This window comes from Tachysurus vachellii, chromosome 16 (assembly GCF_030014155.1).
Source record: "Tachysurus vachellii isolate PV-2020 chromosome 16, HZAU_Pvac_v1, whole genome shotgun sequence".
Taxonomy (NCBI): Eukaryota; Metazoa; Chordata; class Actinopteri; order Siluriformes; family Bagridae; genus Tachysurus; species Tachysurus vachellii.
Window position 1 is genome coordinate 18,948,183 of NC_083475.1, and position 15,000 is coordinate 18,963,182.

At 39.8% G+C, this 15,000-nt stretch overlaps 2 protein-coding genes across 4 annotated transcripts in view; both read left to right on the forward strand.

Moving 5' to 3' along the window:
• Positions 1-5,963, forward strand: part of wnt5b (wingless-type MMTV integration site family, member 5b) — a 125,759-nt gene extending 119,796 nt beyond the window's left edge. For all 3 annotated transcript variants that reach the window (XM_060889526.1, XM_060889527.1, XM_060889528.1), the window contains exon 6: positions 4,400-5,963. In XM_060889526.1, coding sequence (XP_060745509.1) covers positions 4,400-4,858 — 459 coding nt within the window. In that variant the 3' untranslated portion in view covers positions 4,859-5,963. The remainder of the gene's footprint in view (positions 1-4,399) is intronic.
• Positions 5,964-11,110: 5,147 nt separating this feature from the next.
• adipor2 (adiponectin receptor 2) overlaps positions 11,111-15,000 on the forward strand; it is a 41,519-nt gene continuing 37,629 nt past the window's right edge. The window contains exon 1 of the mRNA XM_060889001.1: positions 11,111-11,247. The gene's annotated coding sequence lies outside the window, so the exon portion shown is untranslated. The remainder of the gene's footprint in view (positions 11,248-15,000) is intronic.

Genomic DNA, 15,000 nt, shown 5'->3' on the forward strand with positions numbered 1-15,000 from the left:
TGTGCTTGATCTAATATCAGAATCAGAATCAGAATCATATTCAGAATCAGAATCACACACAAGGAATTTGGTTTGTGGTACTTAAGGTACATGCATGCATACATTTACATTTACATTTACAGCATTTAGCAGACACTCTTATCCAGAGTGACTTACATTGTCTTATTTCAGTTTATACACCTGAGCAATCGAGGGTTAAGGGCCTTGCTCAAGGGCCCTGCAGTGGCAACTTGGTGTACCCTGGGATTCGAACCAATGACCTTCCGATCAGTAGTCGAACACCTTAACCACTGAGCTACTGACGCAGTTTCCCACATTGTGCCGAGTGTTTTGATATATCACATGTTCATTTCATGGGTAATTTTATTATTCTGGGGGCGGGGCTACACGTGACGTCATGTGACATCATCCGAATAGGAAGTTCCCCTCCTTGTTCTGAGTGTTTTGATATGTCACATGTCAATGTTGCGGAAAGTTTTGATTTTGCATATTTTGCTGCAGGTATTTAAACCTTTGTCCAGAGTGTCGCCGTAAAGGAGTAAATCGCTCGAAAGCTTGCCGAGTTATAAAACTCTAAAGTTTATAATGGGTGTCTATGGCTAAAAAGATCATTTTGAGACCCGGTACCATGAGTATCGGTACTCGGATCTTTTAGAAAAGTAACTTCAGTCCAGGGTCTACAACATATCAGATTTTGGTGCATGTGGCTCAAAAGCCCTAGTGGTTACTCTTGATAAATTTTGGTCTAATAAAAATAAGCAAAACAGAATGCTGGCTTCTACACTCACTCTCTCACTCATTCATCTTCTACCTCTTATCCGAACTACCTCGGGTCACGGGGAGCCTGTGCCTATCTCAGGCGTCATCGGGCATCAAGGCAGGATACACCCTGGACGGAGTGCCAACCCATCGCAGGGCACACACACACACTCTCATTCACTCACACAATCACACACTACGGACAATTTTCCAGAGATGCCAATCAACCTACCATGCATGTCTTTGGACTGGGGGAGGAAACCGGAGTACCCGGAGGAAACCCCCGAGGCACGGGGAGAACATGCAAACTCCACACACACAAGGTGGAGGCGGGAATCGAACCCCCAACCCTGGAGGTGTGAGGCGAACGTGCTAACCACTAAGTCACCGTGTCCCCACCTGTAATGATGTTACCTGCACTTTTCTTCACTCTAGAGATGTACAAGTCCTGAATGTAGGGCAGGTGAACACCAATGATCCTTCCTGTTGTCCTAACAGTCTGCTGCAGTCTCCTTAAATCTGATTCGCTGGCTGAACCAAACCAGAGCACAGAACCGACTCGATATTCCTCCATTCCTGTAGTAACACCTTACACAAGGAAGCTCCATATGAACAAATTAATAAAGGTGTCAGGGTGTCTAATTAATTAATTAATTAATTAATTATTATTATATTATTATAATTATATTATAATTATTATATATTATATTATATATTATAATATAATTATATATTATATATATTAATTATATTATTATAATTATTATTAATTAATTAATATTAATAATAATAAAATTAATAAAGGTGTCTCTGGTGTCAGGGCTTTGAAATAGTACAACGTCATGGGGGACACAAACTTTTGCACTCTAGCACAGAAGGGAAAACTGTAGTTGTATTTTTTTAAGTCTCGATATCGGAGGACTTTTTACGTTGTGTGATTTCTTTGGTAAAACTGACATGCTGTGTTTTTTTCTGTCTGAGGCTGGTGAGGGGACGACTTTTGGGCTTTCAGACCATTAGAGTTGCTAAAGCTGGATAAAAAAATACACGATTTTCTTTCATTTAAATATCTGACAGCCTGTTATATAATATTTAAAAATATAAGTACAAGTTTTGAGTTCTGATGATGTTTTTCTCATAACCCCAGGTCCACCAAGCTGCCACTGCTGGGCCCCTGAGCAAGGCCCTTAACCCTTAGTTGCTCAGTTGTAAGTCACTCTGGATAAGGGTGTCTGCTAAATGCCGTAAATGTAAATGTAAATAACAGCACACGTGAAAATGTTTAGAAATGTGTACGTGTGTCTGTGTGTGTGTCTGTCTGTGTGTGTCTGTGTGTGTGTCTGTGTGTATGTCTGTGTGTGTGTCTTTGTGTATGTCTGTGTGTGTGTTTGTCTGTGTGTGTCTGTGTGTGTGTGTCTGTGTGTGTCTGTGTGTGTGTCTGTGTGTGTGTGTCTGTGTGTGTGTCTGTGTGTGTCTGTGTGTGTGTGTGTGTGTGTGTTAACCGATAAATATTTTTTAAGTGTTGAAATGATTCATGTGAGTTAATTACACTGTGATTAATTACTTTTTATCCCAGTCACCAGCACACCACTGTTTTTCCTCCACACCGTGTTTTTCTTACTTTTCCTTTCTTTCTTTCTTTCTTTCTTTCTTTCTTTCTTTCTTTCTTTCTTCCTTAAATAAGATTGATTACAGTGATAAATAAACCCACACAAAGCCAGCAATTAGTTCCCAATAGCACTACTTTAAATGCTTCCCTATTGATTCAGCTGCACTTTGTGATCTGGGATCAGCAGGAAGTCCACTTGGACCTCAGTGTGTTTGAGAACAAAATGACCATTCATTGTATTGTTCTCCGACTGCGAGGCCTGTCGCTCTGTTTGTTAACAGAGTGTAAACCCTGAAAGTCTCCTCGAAGGCTGTAAAGCTCTACCACTCACACTGACTCCATGTAATAAACCATTTTGTCCTGTGGGAGGCGCCATGAGCATACAAAATAGTAGAAATACACCTATATTTACTGAACCATGTCTGAAAATCACTTATATCTGAGCCTGGTTCCTCTCAAGACAATGGGAATGGTTAAAAGCACTATAAAAATAAATTGAATATGAAAGTAAATTTATATTGGAACTATTCAATAGTAACACATGCTACCGAGTCGCTTCTGCACTAGATTCTATATGAAGTACACAAGTAAGAAATTATTGTACACAAATGATTTCAGATCAGTGGTGGCTCAAGTGATTAAGGCTCTGGGTTGTTGATGAGGGTTCGAGCCCCAGCTCTGCCAAGCTGCCACTGTTGGGCCCTTGAGCAAGGCCCTTAACCCTTTCTGTATCATCTCTGACCACAACTTCCAAACCTTGAAGGTTCCAAAGAAACGAATTCCACTGTGCTGCAATGTATAGGTGACAAAATTATGACCTCTGTTCAATTCTAAACTATTCTGACTGTAATAAGCATCTTTTGTAAGCTCAAATTTCACCAACAGGAAAAAGCACTTTATAAAAGAGGGAGCTGATGAATAAAGACATGATGACCTTAGAGCGTTGAAAGTTTTTCTAGGTCTCATGAGACATCCGTGTCAGTTTTGCTGAACGTCCGAGTTTGTATTACGCACGGATTGTTGCATCATAATTCCTAAGAGCCAATCAGGATCAATATACAAACGCAGCCTTTACTATAGTTTACCAGCGTAAATAAGAGACGCGTGTGTCGGGTCCGAGGTGTTTATAGTCACAACGTCTACATAATCCATCTATTCAAATATTTAATTAATTTGTAGCCTAATATTTATATTGATGATATATTCATCATTTGTGCCAGAATGTTTTAAATGAACTTTCTTTCTTTCTTTCTTTTCTTTTTTTAATTATGTCGCTTTGTAGAAGCCAACATTCTGTTTTCCTATTTAAGCTTAGACAAAAATTTATCAAGAGTAACTCCTCCTACAGCTTTCGAGCCACATGCACCAAATTCGGATATGTTGTAGACGCTGGTCTGAAGTTTGTTGCTATGACTTTTCTAAGCGATCCGAGTTCCAGTACTTCCGGTACCGGGTCTCAAAATGGCCTTTTATCCCATAGACTCCCATTATAAATTTTTGGAGGTTTATAACTCAGCAAGCTTTCGAACGATCTACACCAAAGTCGGCCAGCTCCTTTAGGGTGATACTCTGAACAAAGTTTTACATTGGTGTACCGACTGGCCTTTCGGTTGTCCCGCAGCCCCGCCCCCAAAATATGCAAAATCAAAAAACTTTTTTACAACATGGACATGTGACATATCAAAACACTCAGCACAATGAGGAGAACTTCCTCATGTGTATTCTGATGACGTCACATGATAAAAAGTAACACTGACCCTCATGTCCACTCGCCTCCAAAATGCACCGCCCTTTGCGAATACTTGCATCGCCAAAGCCAACATCAAAGTTTGTCACAATGAACTTTACAAATCTAGTTGCTATTAGATTTTCAGCACTATAACCAGAAACCCTGGATCTCTGGGCTTCCTGTATTATTTATAATATAATGTAATGAACTATAATGACCTCTAGGGGGCAGAGTTATACTTTTAAATGTACTATTACATATATTTATTTATATTGAACATTTCTTTATTTCTTTGTACCTAGGCGGTGTACAATCTGGCCAATGTGGCGTGTAAGTGCCACGGCGTCTCCGGTTCCTGTAGTCTAAAGACGTGCTGGTTACAGCTGGCAGACTTCCGGCGTGTAGGTGAGTTCCTGAAGGAGAAGTACGACAGCGCTACGGCCATGCGCATCAACCGGCGCGGCAAGCTGGAGCAAGTGAACCAGCGCTTCAACGTTCCCACCACCGAGGATCTGGTGTACATCGACCCGAGCCCAGATTACTGTCTGCGCAACGAGAGCACAGGCTCGCTGGGAACGCACGGCCGTCTCTGCAACAAGACCTCGGAGGGCATGGACGGCTGCGAGCTGATGTGCTGCGGCCGCGGATACGACCAGTTCAAGACCTACAAGCACGAGCGCTGCCACTGCAAGTTCCACTGGTGCTGCTACGTCAAGTGCAAGCGTTGCACGTCGCTCGTCGACCAGTTCGTCTGCAAGTAACCGAGGCGCTCGTTAGAGACACGCTGAGCAATTAGCAGGCGAGATGGGGGACGGACCTTCTGGAGCACAGAAGGAGTAAAATGTACTCAAACAAAGCTAAATAAAAAAATCCAAAGAAATGTTTAAATATAGGTATTAATTAAGTGTGGTGGATGGTGATTGTTTTTCCAAACGCTTTCACTCAAGAGGAATAGACGAGGTATGATGTCAGGGGGGGTTTTGCTTTCCCTTTGGTAGAGTCTCATGAGTACGAAACTCTCTACAGAAGCAGATTTATCACGCTAGTAATCCAGTAATCCAGCATGCTGCTCCGCCTACTCGTCTCTCACGGACGCTCTCTAAACCTCCCCTGCGACAGAGCTCTTAAACTCCTCGGGTCAGCCCCCTGACCTCGAACCATGGACTTTGGATGATGTCGTGTGTGATGACCTGTGAAACTTATGTTGCTAGATCAAGCATTTATAGTCACCAAAACCTCTGACCTTACCCTGATGATTTAAAATCACCGCCAGACTCTCGAAAAGCTTTCAGCTCGCTTCACTGTGAACTCTTGTGACGCTCAGAGCTCTCTCTGCCCGTGATGGTCTTCTCTCTCAGCGTCACCTCGAGGAATTTCATCTCCTCCAACGATCTCGAACGGCTCAAAACACCGAGCCGCATATTCAGATTTTAAATAAAAAGCAAAGGAGGAAAAAAAATGGGGCTTTATGGTGAGGACTGCAAAGTAATATTTTAGCCAAACAACAGTGGTTCAGATTATATTTTATTAATTGCTTGTTATGTTAAACATCGTATGTATTGTTCTGATTATTATTTTTTGATACAGAGGCTTCTACTGTCGAGTTTTTATTTTAGCAGGGGCAATGTGACTTGCCACAGAGGATGATTTTTTTTTTTTAGTAAAACGGCCTTTTTGTCGGTCGGCGAGTGAACGCAAAATTTGTAAATAAAAGTCAATGTATGCAAATTACATGCCATGATTTACAACATCCACGATTTTATATGTTAATCCAGATCGTTTGCTGGCTATCGACCATATGCTTGTTGTCTGTATGTATTTTCTCCCCATCATTCAAACCAGTAATATTAAAAATATTAATAGAGATGATTATCACTTATGTGCCATATTTTGTTTTTATTGCACTTTATACCACATCTTGATTCTGATTGGTCAGAAGGCAGAGATTCTAACAGCAGCTTGGACGGTAACCTCGAGAGGAACCAGACTCAAAAGTGAACCTCATCCTCATTTAAACTTTATAAACACCAGAGCGTGTTATTATGAATAATAACTGATAATTTTGTATTGATGAGGACGTTGTTGTCCTCATCCACCACATAGAGTTAGCATCTTCTCTTTGAATGTCTGAAACCTTCATGAAATGGAATCCACCTGGTGCTGGAACATCTCTGGATGCCTCAGGATCCTCATGGGGTATTTCTAGAGATGTACCAGCTCCAGTTGGATTCCACTTCATGAGGATTCAGACATTCAAAGAGGAGATGCGAACTCCATGTGTAGTATAAATGATCAAGATGATGATGATGATGATGCTAAGGATTGAAACTATGATATACTGTAACTATAATATTAAATTTTGTCATTAATGATATGTTGCACACCGCAGCGTCGCGGGTTCGAATCTCGTCTCAGGTTAGAGATCGGTGTGTGATTTTATTCAGGATTTTGGATGAAAGAAAACTAATGGTGTTGATTTTACTCAGTCAATCACAGATGTACAAATTTGAAATGAGATCTTCTGTGATTTCACTCAATGAAATGAATTCAGTTGATAACAAAACAGAACATAAAGAAGTACTAATGAAGAACACTGGGCTAAGAGAAAGCAGGGTGTGTCCAGGACATGTTATTCTGAAACCCGGTGTGAGAGTTCAGACCGATCTGTCATTAACACAATAAAAGAACCAACAGCTCTCACGATTGTAATAAACCTCGCCCTTGTTGAGCTCCAAACTCCACATGCATGATTTATAAGGTGGCTGGAGATCTTTCTCACACCCAGTTCTTTGTTAAAAACACACTTGATGGGTTTCACTCTAGTCAGAACCTGCCTGTAGAGATCTTTTTTTTTTTGCAGGTAATAGACACAAAAACCAAACCAAATCACTGCGTACTCTCACAGAAAGGACTGGAAACAGGAACTGTTCCAGAAACTGGAATCCAGAAAGTTTTCTCGGAGATCTGATTAACACGATAAGACGAGGTTTTGACCCCTTTATAGCCACCCGTTAAACATTAAATAGATGCAATACAGATTGGTACAACTGATTAGATAACTGATGTCGTTTAAAAAACTTTGACCTTTTGGTTACAACACTAACAACACACTGAGTCGTGGCCTAATGGTTAGAGAGTTTCACTCCTAACCCTAAGGTTGTGGGTTCGAGTCTCCAGGCCGGCAATACCACGACTGAGGTGCCCTTGAGTAAGGCACCGAACCCCCCAACTGCTCCCCGGGTGCCGCAGCATAAATGGCTGCCCACTGCTCCGGGTGTGTGTTCACGGTGTGTGTGTGTGTGTTCACTGCTGTGTGTGTGCATTTTGGATGGGTTAAATGCAGAGAACGAATTCTGAGTATGGGTCACCGTACTTAGCCGTATGTCACGTCACTCACGTCACGTCTCTCACTATGGAACCAGAATCAAAAGTGAACCTCATCCTCATTTGGGTGACACCGGCGGGTGTGATTATAAACTGTTATAAACACTAGAGAGTGTTATTATGAATAATGTCCTTTCTAGGGTCAGATACAGTCCAACAATTGTGTATTAATTAGGAGGCTGTTGTCCTCAAAGACCACACGGAGTTTTTACTTTGAATGTCTGAAATCTTCATGGAGCAGAATCCAACTGGCGCTGGAACGTCTCTAGGTTCCTCGGGATCCTTGCTGAGTTGATGCCTCTTCATCCAAAATCGTCATGAAGCAGAACACAACTGGAGTTGGCACAATCTCTACACACACACATCAGATCTCCAACATGGAGTCTTCTCTAAAATTTTCTATTCTCTAACAATTATTCATTCAAAATGTTTGCACTGGGAAAGTTGATCCAAACCAAAACATCTCCTTGAACATAAACCATTCTTGTAACGACTTTCTTTATTCTCTCAAACGCATACAGTACTTGTTTTTCCATTTAAATCTGATGACTACTTCATTAGGGTGCACGGTGGCTTAGTGGTTAGCACGTTCGCCTCACACCTCCAGGGTTGGGGGTTCGATTCCCGCCTCCGCCTTGTGTGTGTGGAGTTTGCATGTTCTCCCCGTGCCTCGGGGGTTTCCTCCGGGTACTCCGGTTTCCTCCCCCAGTCCAAAGACATGCATGGTAGGTTGATTGGCATCTCTGGAAAATTGTCCGTAGTGTGTGATTGTGTGAGTGAATGAGAGTGTGTGTGTGTGTGTGTGTCCTGTGATGGGTTGGCACTCCGTCCAGGGTGTATCCTGCCTTGATGCCCGATGACACCTGAGATAGGCACAGGCTCCCCGTGACCCGAGGTAGTTCGGATAAGCGGTAGAAAATGAGTGAGTGAGTGAGTGAGTGAGTGACTACTTCATTAGTGTTTAAGTAGAAAAGAGTAAAAAAAAAAAAAAAATCAAGAGATGAATTAGAATTTTATTTAGAATATGACAAATAACTTGAAAGTGAAAATTAATTTTCATTCTCAAGAACAATAATCTCTTTTTTTATTCTTAATTCTGCCTTAAAAATTGTGTTACTTTCTGCAGATTTGGGTCTTTACTGGTAGGAGTTTAAAAGAATAATCCTGTGCTTGCTATTTCACTGATTTAACTGGATTTCTGAAAGAAAAATAATCTGAATTCAATGACAAAGCAGGAAAAAAAATGAAATATTTTGAACGAGTGATAACATGAGCTCTAAAACATAAAAAACATAAAATATTCTCAAATCATTTTCTTCATGACTGAGCAAACAATTTTTTTATTGTAGAATCTTAAAAACAGACAATTTTTGTCAGTAAGTGTGGGTATCAGGAACGAACCAGACTGTAATTGGATAAATAGATATGACAGGTTATATATTAATTCATTCCTGTAGTGTAAGAGAAGTAAAACACTGATGGGAAATAATCAACCTCAAGGGTTAGCAATACATTACTTTCTGCATATGTGATTATTAAGCCGTTTGTTCATAATGTCACTATGGAAGCCATTAGTCATTTTACTGGCTGACGGTTTGAACAGTGATTAGTGTGCTGGTGCAATAGATCATTTACATTCACATTTACAGCATTTAGCTGATGCCAGAGAAGGGTAAGAGTAATAGCTACTAAAAACCTTTCCCTTGTGCTAGTTTACTAAGGATAGCGACTAAGAATGCATGGCATTTTTAAATAGTTTGACTAATTAAAGTGCTAGATGAACAGGTATGTCTTGACATTTTGGTTTGTGTGGATAGCTGACAAGGTTTATTACAGCACCCAGGTGCTAGAACAGAGAACAGTCTTGTCTTACTTACTTAATAACTACCTTTGTTGGGTCGGTGGTTCCAAGTGAGCTAGAGGGCTGGAGAGAGCAGGTTACACAGTACGTAAGTGTGTATTTTTGGTTTTAGAAGCATGTATCAGTGTTTGTAATCTAATGTAGCCACAGGAAGCCTGAGGCAAACCTCATAGCTACACTTTTAGTTGTTGCTATATATTCAATTCAATTCGATTCAAATTTATTTCTATAGTGCTTTTTATAATTGACATCAATTGTCACAAAGCAGCGTTACAGAACATAAACATAAAAAAAGGGTTATTATAAAGAATAATATAAAGATTAATATACAGCATAATACAAAAATTCAAGATTAATATTAGATATATTTAAATGTGTTTGCATTTATCCCCAATGAGCAAGTCTGAGGTGACTCAGGTGACTGTGGGGAGGAAAAACTCCCTTAGATGGTAAAGGAAGAAACCTTGAGAGGAACCAGACACAAAGGGGAACCTCATCCTCATATGGGTGACACTGGAGGGTGTGATTATAAATATACAGTCTGATAAATGTTGTATGGATGAGGAGGTTGTTGTCCTCAAAGACCACATGGAGTTGGTGTCTCCTCTTTAGTATAGCAGAGTCTAACTGGAGCTGGAAGATCTCTAGATGCCTCAGGATCCTCACAGAGTCGGCCTCATCTCAGTGGCGGTCCAAAATCTTCATGGTAGAAAGACAGAAGCTATATATATGTGTGATACCATCAATAACACATGGTTTTTGGACGTCGAATAGATATCATTTTACCTAAAAAGTGCATGTGGTGTACCAAGGAGCATCAGTGCTTCGTAAAGATGCATTAGGTCGTAACAAACAAGCCCATTTCAGTTGTGTTTCTCAGCCAATATTCAATATTATTTATTTCTTTATTTGTCAGTGATTTTATAGACATGCATCCTTCCCCAAGGCTTATTCGCTTCCTCTCAAATGATTATGAGGACAATTCTGCATGTTTATTATTAAGTTGTAACACAGCTTTCAAGAAGTTTAATGTTCCAAGTGCATTTGAAAGTGACGTCATAATTATGCTATCTATTTCATAAGTGACGTCATAATTATGCTAGCCATTTCACAAGTGACGTCATAATTATGCTAGCTATTTCACAAGTGACGTCATAATTATGCTAGCTATTTCACAAGTGACGTCATAATTATGCTAGCTGTTTCACAAGTGACGTCATAATTATGCTAGCTATTTCACAAGTGACGTCATAATTATGCTAGCTATTTCACAAGTGACGTCATAATTATGCTAGCTATTTCACAAGTGACATAATTATGCTATCACTATTTAAACTAGCGGGGGGGGCGTGGCTTTGTGAGTAAACAAAAACTTTTATCTTTGTAATGTTTTAAAGGTTATTGTACAAGTAGGGAATGTATTATTTATTATTATTGTGCCTTTAAAGCACAAAACTTTAAATAAATGAACATCATTTTTAAAGATACATATTATTGATGGTGAAGTAGTACAAAAGTAATGTCGGTTAACGTTTAAGAAGCTACCAGGGAACAGCAACGCTGACAAAAAAAACCGCATTTGAGCTCTAACTCAGTGGACTATTGTGTGAAGATGTGCGAGGACATAAACAACCTTAACAACTACATTACCCGTGAAACCTTTCGGCTGTGGCGCTCGCTCATTGGTTAACTTGTTATCAGTAGAGCGTTCTGATTGGACGTGAGGCTCTCACGCGACCGGCGTCAAGCGCTTGAAGAAATGCAGACAGTCAAAGACCAGTCAGTTGACAGAGCCGCTGTTGGAGTGAGGTCAACGGAGTGAGGTCAACTAAGTGAGGTCAACATTTCGTGTTAACTCTGTGAGAAAAACACTTAAAGGACAGCTTCAGACTCTCAGTTTTGGAGGTAAAGTTAATTTTACTACGATATTATGTATGTTTGATGTACTGACACGCGTATATTTGGATCAGAAAACCAGTTTTATCCAGCCTTCTAACGTTAAGAACGTTACTTTTTTTTTCACTTGAGCACGAGCTCGAGCTCGTGCACTGGCCTTTCTCTGTTGAACCTGACACCACTAGCTTAACTAGCATGTCTAACACCGAGGTATTTGTGTTTATTTTCGGCTAAATTAAACTACAAATCTGTAAACTAGTTAGTAACCGAACCCTAAATCCACGTCGAGGATTTAAAAAGGCTGCTCTACATTTAGACCTAGCATGAGACTCGAGGCTACTTTATTCTCCTTTAATACAAACTGAATGGAGAACATTCCAAACGTGTGTTGGTTTTGTTTGTTTGTTTGTTTGTTTATTTATTAAGAACAGACATGCACCAAACGTATAACCGCCCGTGTTGAAGCCTGACAGCGGACAAGCTAACTGTAGCTAAGCTAACTGTACTGTAAACAAACCCTCGCGCACAATATGTCAAAGCTTAGCATAGAAATAAATAGAATTAGAGCGAGTCTCGAGCAATACGTAAAGAGTAAACAAATCTGACTGCGTTCATATTTATTTATCACGTCATATCACACCCTGTCTTTGTCTCCAGTCTTTCCTCCATGCTGTCACATCGTCACCAGCTGGTTTTGTGCTGAAGTGAAAAACATTGGTGTGAATAACTCTATATAATAAGTCTAACATTCTCTTGAGCAGTTTCTACAAACAGAAGACGTCTCTCAGGTCAGGTCATTAGACCCATTTTTATATTCCACTAAAATATAGATAAAAACCGACCTTTTACACTATTAGTAAGGACGATATAGATCTCATTATTGATGATAATCCAGTTCTTGAATCTGATTGGTCAGAAAATATTATTAATTATAACATTTATAGCATCGATTCTGTCAGGTTTAATCTGTAAGGTCTAATCTTTCTGTGCTAACAGCTTAGATACAGAATCGTATGATTGTATGAGTTTATGCTTTGCAGTGTTTTATTATTTATTATTATTTTTTTGACTTATTAACTTTTATAGAGAAAGAAAAATGTTGCTATAATTTTGTCTCTTGGACTCGTTCTAACCTCGAACAGATAAAAAGCTTGACATGTTGTTTGTTAATACTTAAATATTCGTAATAATTCGAAATCCTACCTTTTTCTATAACTTTAGTAATTCTTATGCTCTCGGCTCACTTCTCGATCGTGGCCCTGTGTAGATTATAAATGCACCTGTGTTTTGAATACAATAACAATCTGATCATCTGATGGGTTTCTCTGGTAACATTTTACAGGAAGTTTCTCTGGAAGTTCTTCAAAAACTCCCTCAGCTTTATTTCTGTACTGGGGAAAAAAAACAGTTTATCAGTATCCTACCTGATAACAACGTGGTAAACAAGTGTATCTGTGTTCACTCGGTATGTTTGACGCCCAGTCTGCCGATTCACGATATTTATTTATCTCAGAGAAATTTCTAATCCCTAATTTAGCCTTAGATGTTATCCACCACCGTATGATTTCTATCCAGGGCTGACAACGCCATCACGTCTTTCCTCAGAGACGTGTGAAGCCGGCCAATCCCACCTTTTCAAATCGCTGCTCGTGCTGCATCACAAGGCAGTAAAAGTAGAGGCTGTTTTATTTATAGCTGGGATCATGAGAGAACAATGTACTATTCTTTTACAATTTGAATATTACATATACATATTCAAATGAATATTACACTATTTAGTATTTTTCACCATCCTGCCACCCTGTATTAGCGTAGGAGTCAGCAGGCAACCACACACACACAAACACACACAACTTCCCCATCCATCTACCACCGATTGTAATCTGCGGAACAACTGGAGTCAAAAACACAAACACGACACCATGCTGAAATATTTATTCTATACGGATTTATGAATTTGAAGGTAAATTACGTGAAGAAAATATATAACAAACTTATAATAAACATTCAGTAGTGTGACAAAAGCAATCTCAATATTAAATCGTCAACATCTCGCGTCTTGTCACAGGCTTTATGTCATCTTATTTAAGTAAAGTGACGTGACAGCTAAGTACGGTGACCCATACTCAGAATTCGTTCTCTGCATTTAACCCATCCAAAGTGCACACACACAGCAGTGAACACACACACACCGTGAACACACACCCGGAGCAGTGGGCAGCCATTTATGCCGCGGCGCCCGGGGAGCAGTTGGGGGGGTTCGGTGCCTTGCTCAAGGGCACCTCAGTTGTGGTATTGCCGGCCCGAGACTCGAACCCACAACCTTACGGTTAGGAGTCAAACACTCTAACCGTTAGGCCACGACTTGCCCATTTTTATATAACGTTCTTCATATTTCTATAACGTTTGAAATGATCGAAGGTTACAACATTGAGTTTGCCACATCGTTGGATTGAGCAACTTGAATTAGTCTTTTGAGATTGATCAAAGATTAGATCTGAGATCAGTTGGCAAAGAAGTGCATATTTGATTAGATATAAGTTTGGTTATCAGTTTGTGGGACTGAATTCAGAACAGGCTTATCTTTTTGATATAAGCTGTAATTATAGGTCCAGCCAAGTCACATGACAGCACTGTGTCATCTCTGTGGACTCTCATTGTCTTATTATTATTATTATTATTATTATTATTATTATTATTATTATTATTATTCAAAGCTATTTGTGCACAGGATCCCAAGAAACACAAATAACCATTTTTAAAACATCATAAATTTTTATCCCTAAAGAAAAAATGTTCTCTCTCTCTCTCTCTCTCTCTCTCTCTCTCTCTCTCTCTCTCTCTTTCTCTCTCTTTCTCTCTCCTCTCTCTCTCCTCTCTCTCATGAAGACTAAAAGAAGACATGTGATGCCCTGTGACACTTGTCTGATCAGTACGTGTAACCCAACCTATGAGAAGGATTTATCAAAGTCATTAAGCATATTACACCTGACACGTTTTCCCTGCACGTTTGTTCGACTTGTGCCGCTCGTCGGTTCCCTCGACACGGATCGTTTTTTTTTTCAGTCAGGGTCATATGTGATCTGTGTTCATTGTGTCCTTACTCAGAGACAAAGTGCAGTCTAGGTGAAAAATACACATGGAAGCCTCTACACTAGTTATTACAAATACTACGAGTTTAGTGTTCCTGTGTGTGAATTGTATCAAATGTCAGATTAGAATTAAAAGACTGTTTTAAAGATTATAATCCATATGACAGTATGAACATAACGGTATGGGATATTCTCAATTCTGATTGGTCAGGAAAGTATTGATTCATTTTCCATGACTGAGCTCTAATCGCAGCGCAGCACCTTACACAGTGGTCCCCGTGGACTGATTTAAAAAAAAAAAAAAAAAAAGTAATGTCCAGTATGGAGATTTATATCTTGCATTTTTCCCCCCAGATTTTTTAAAACCATATATATATAGAAAAATATATAGATTTTTAATTTTTTTTATTTCTATGCATTATTGATGCAGTTAAAAGCATCGGTAGACAGACAGACGGTTAACTCTGTATCTCTTTATCTCTGTGTTCTCATCGAAGCAGCAGTGCCTGAAATCTGGAAAACAGCGTGAGCGATGCAGTTTCTCCGCTATCTGCACGGCTGCCTGACAGCGCAGTGCCTCGCATCCCATAATAATTCCATAAGATGTCATAGCGTTGCCAAGGAGATGGACTCTATGGTGTTCCATTCTGTGCATTTGTTGTTGTTGTTG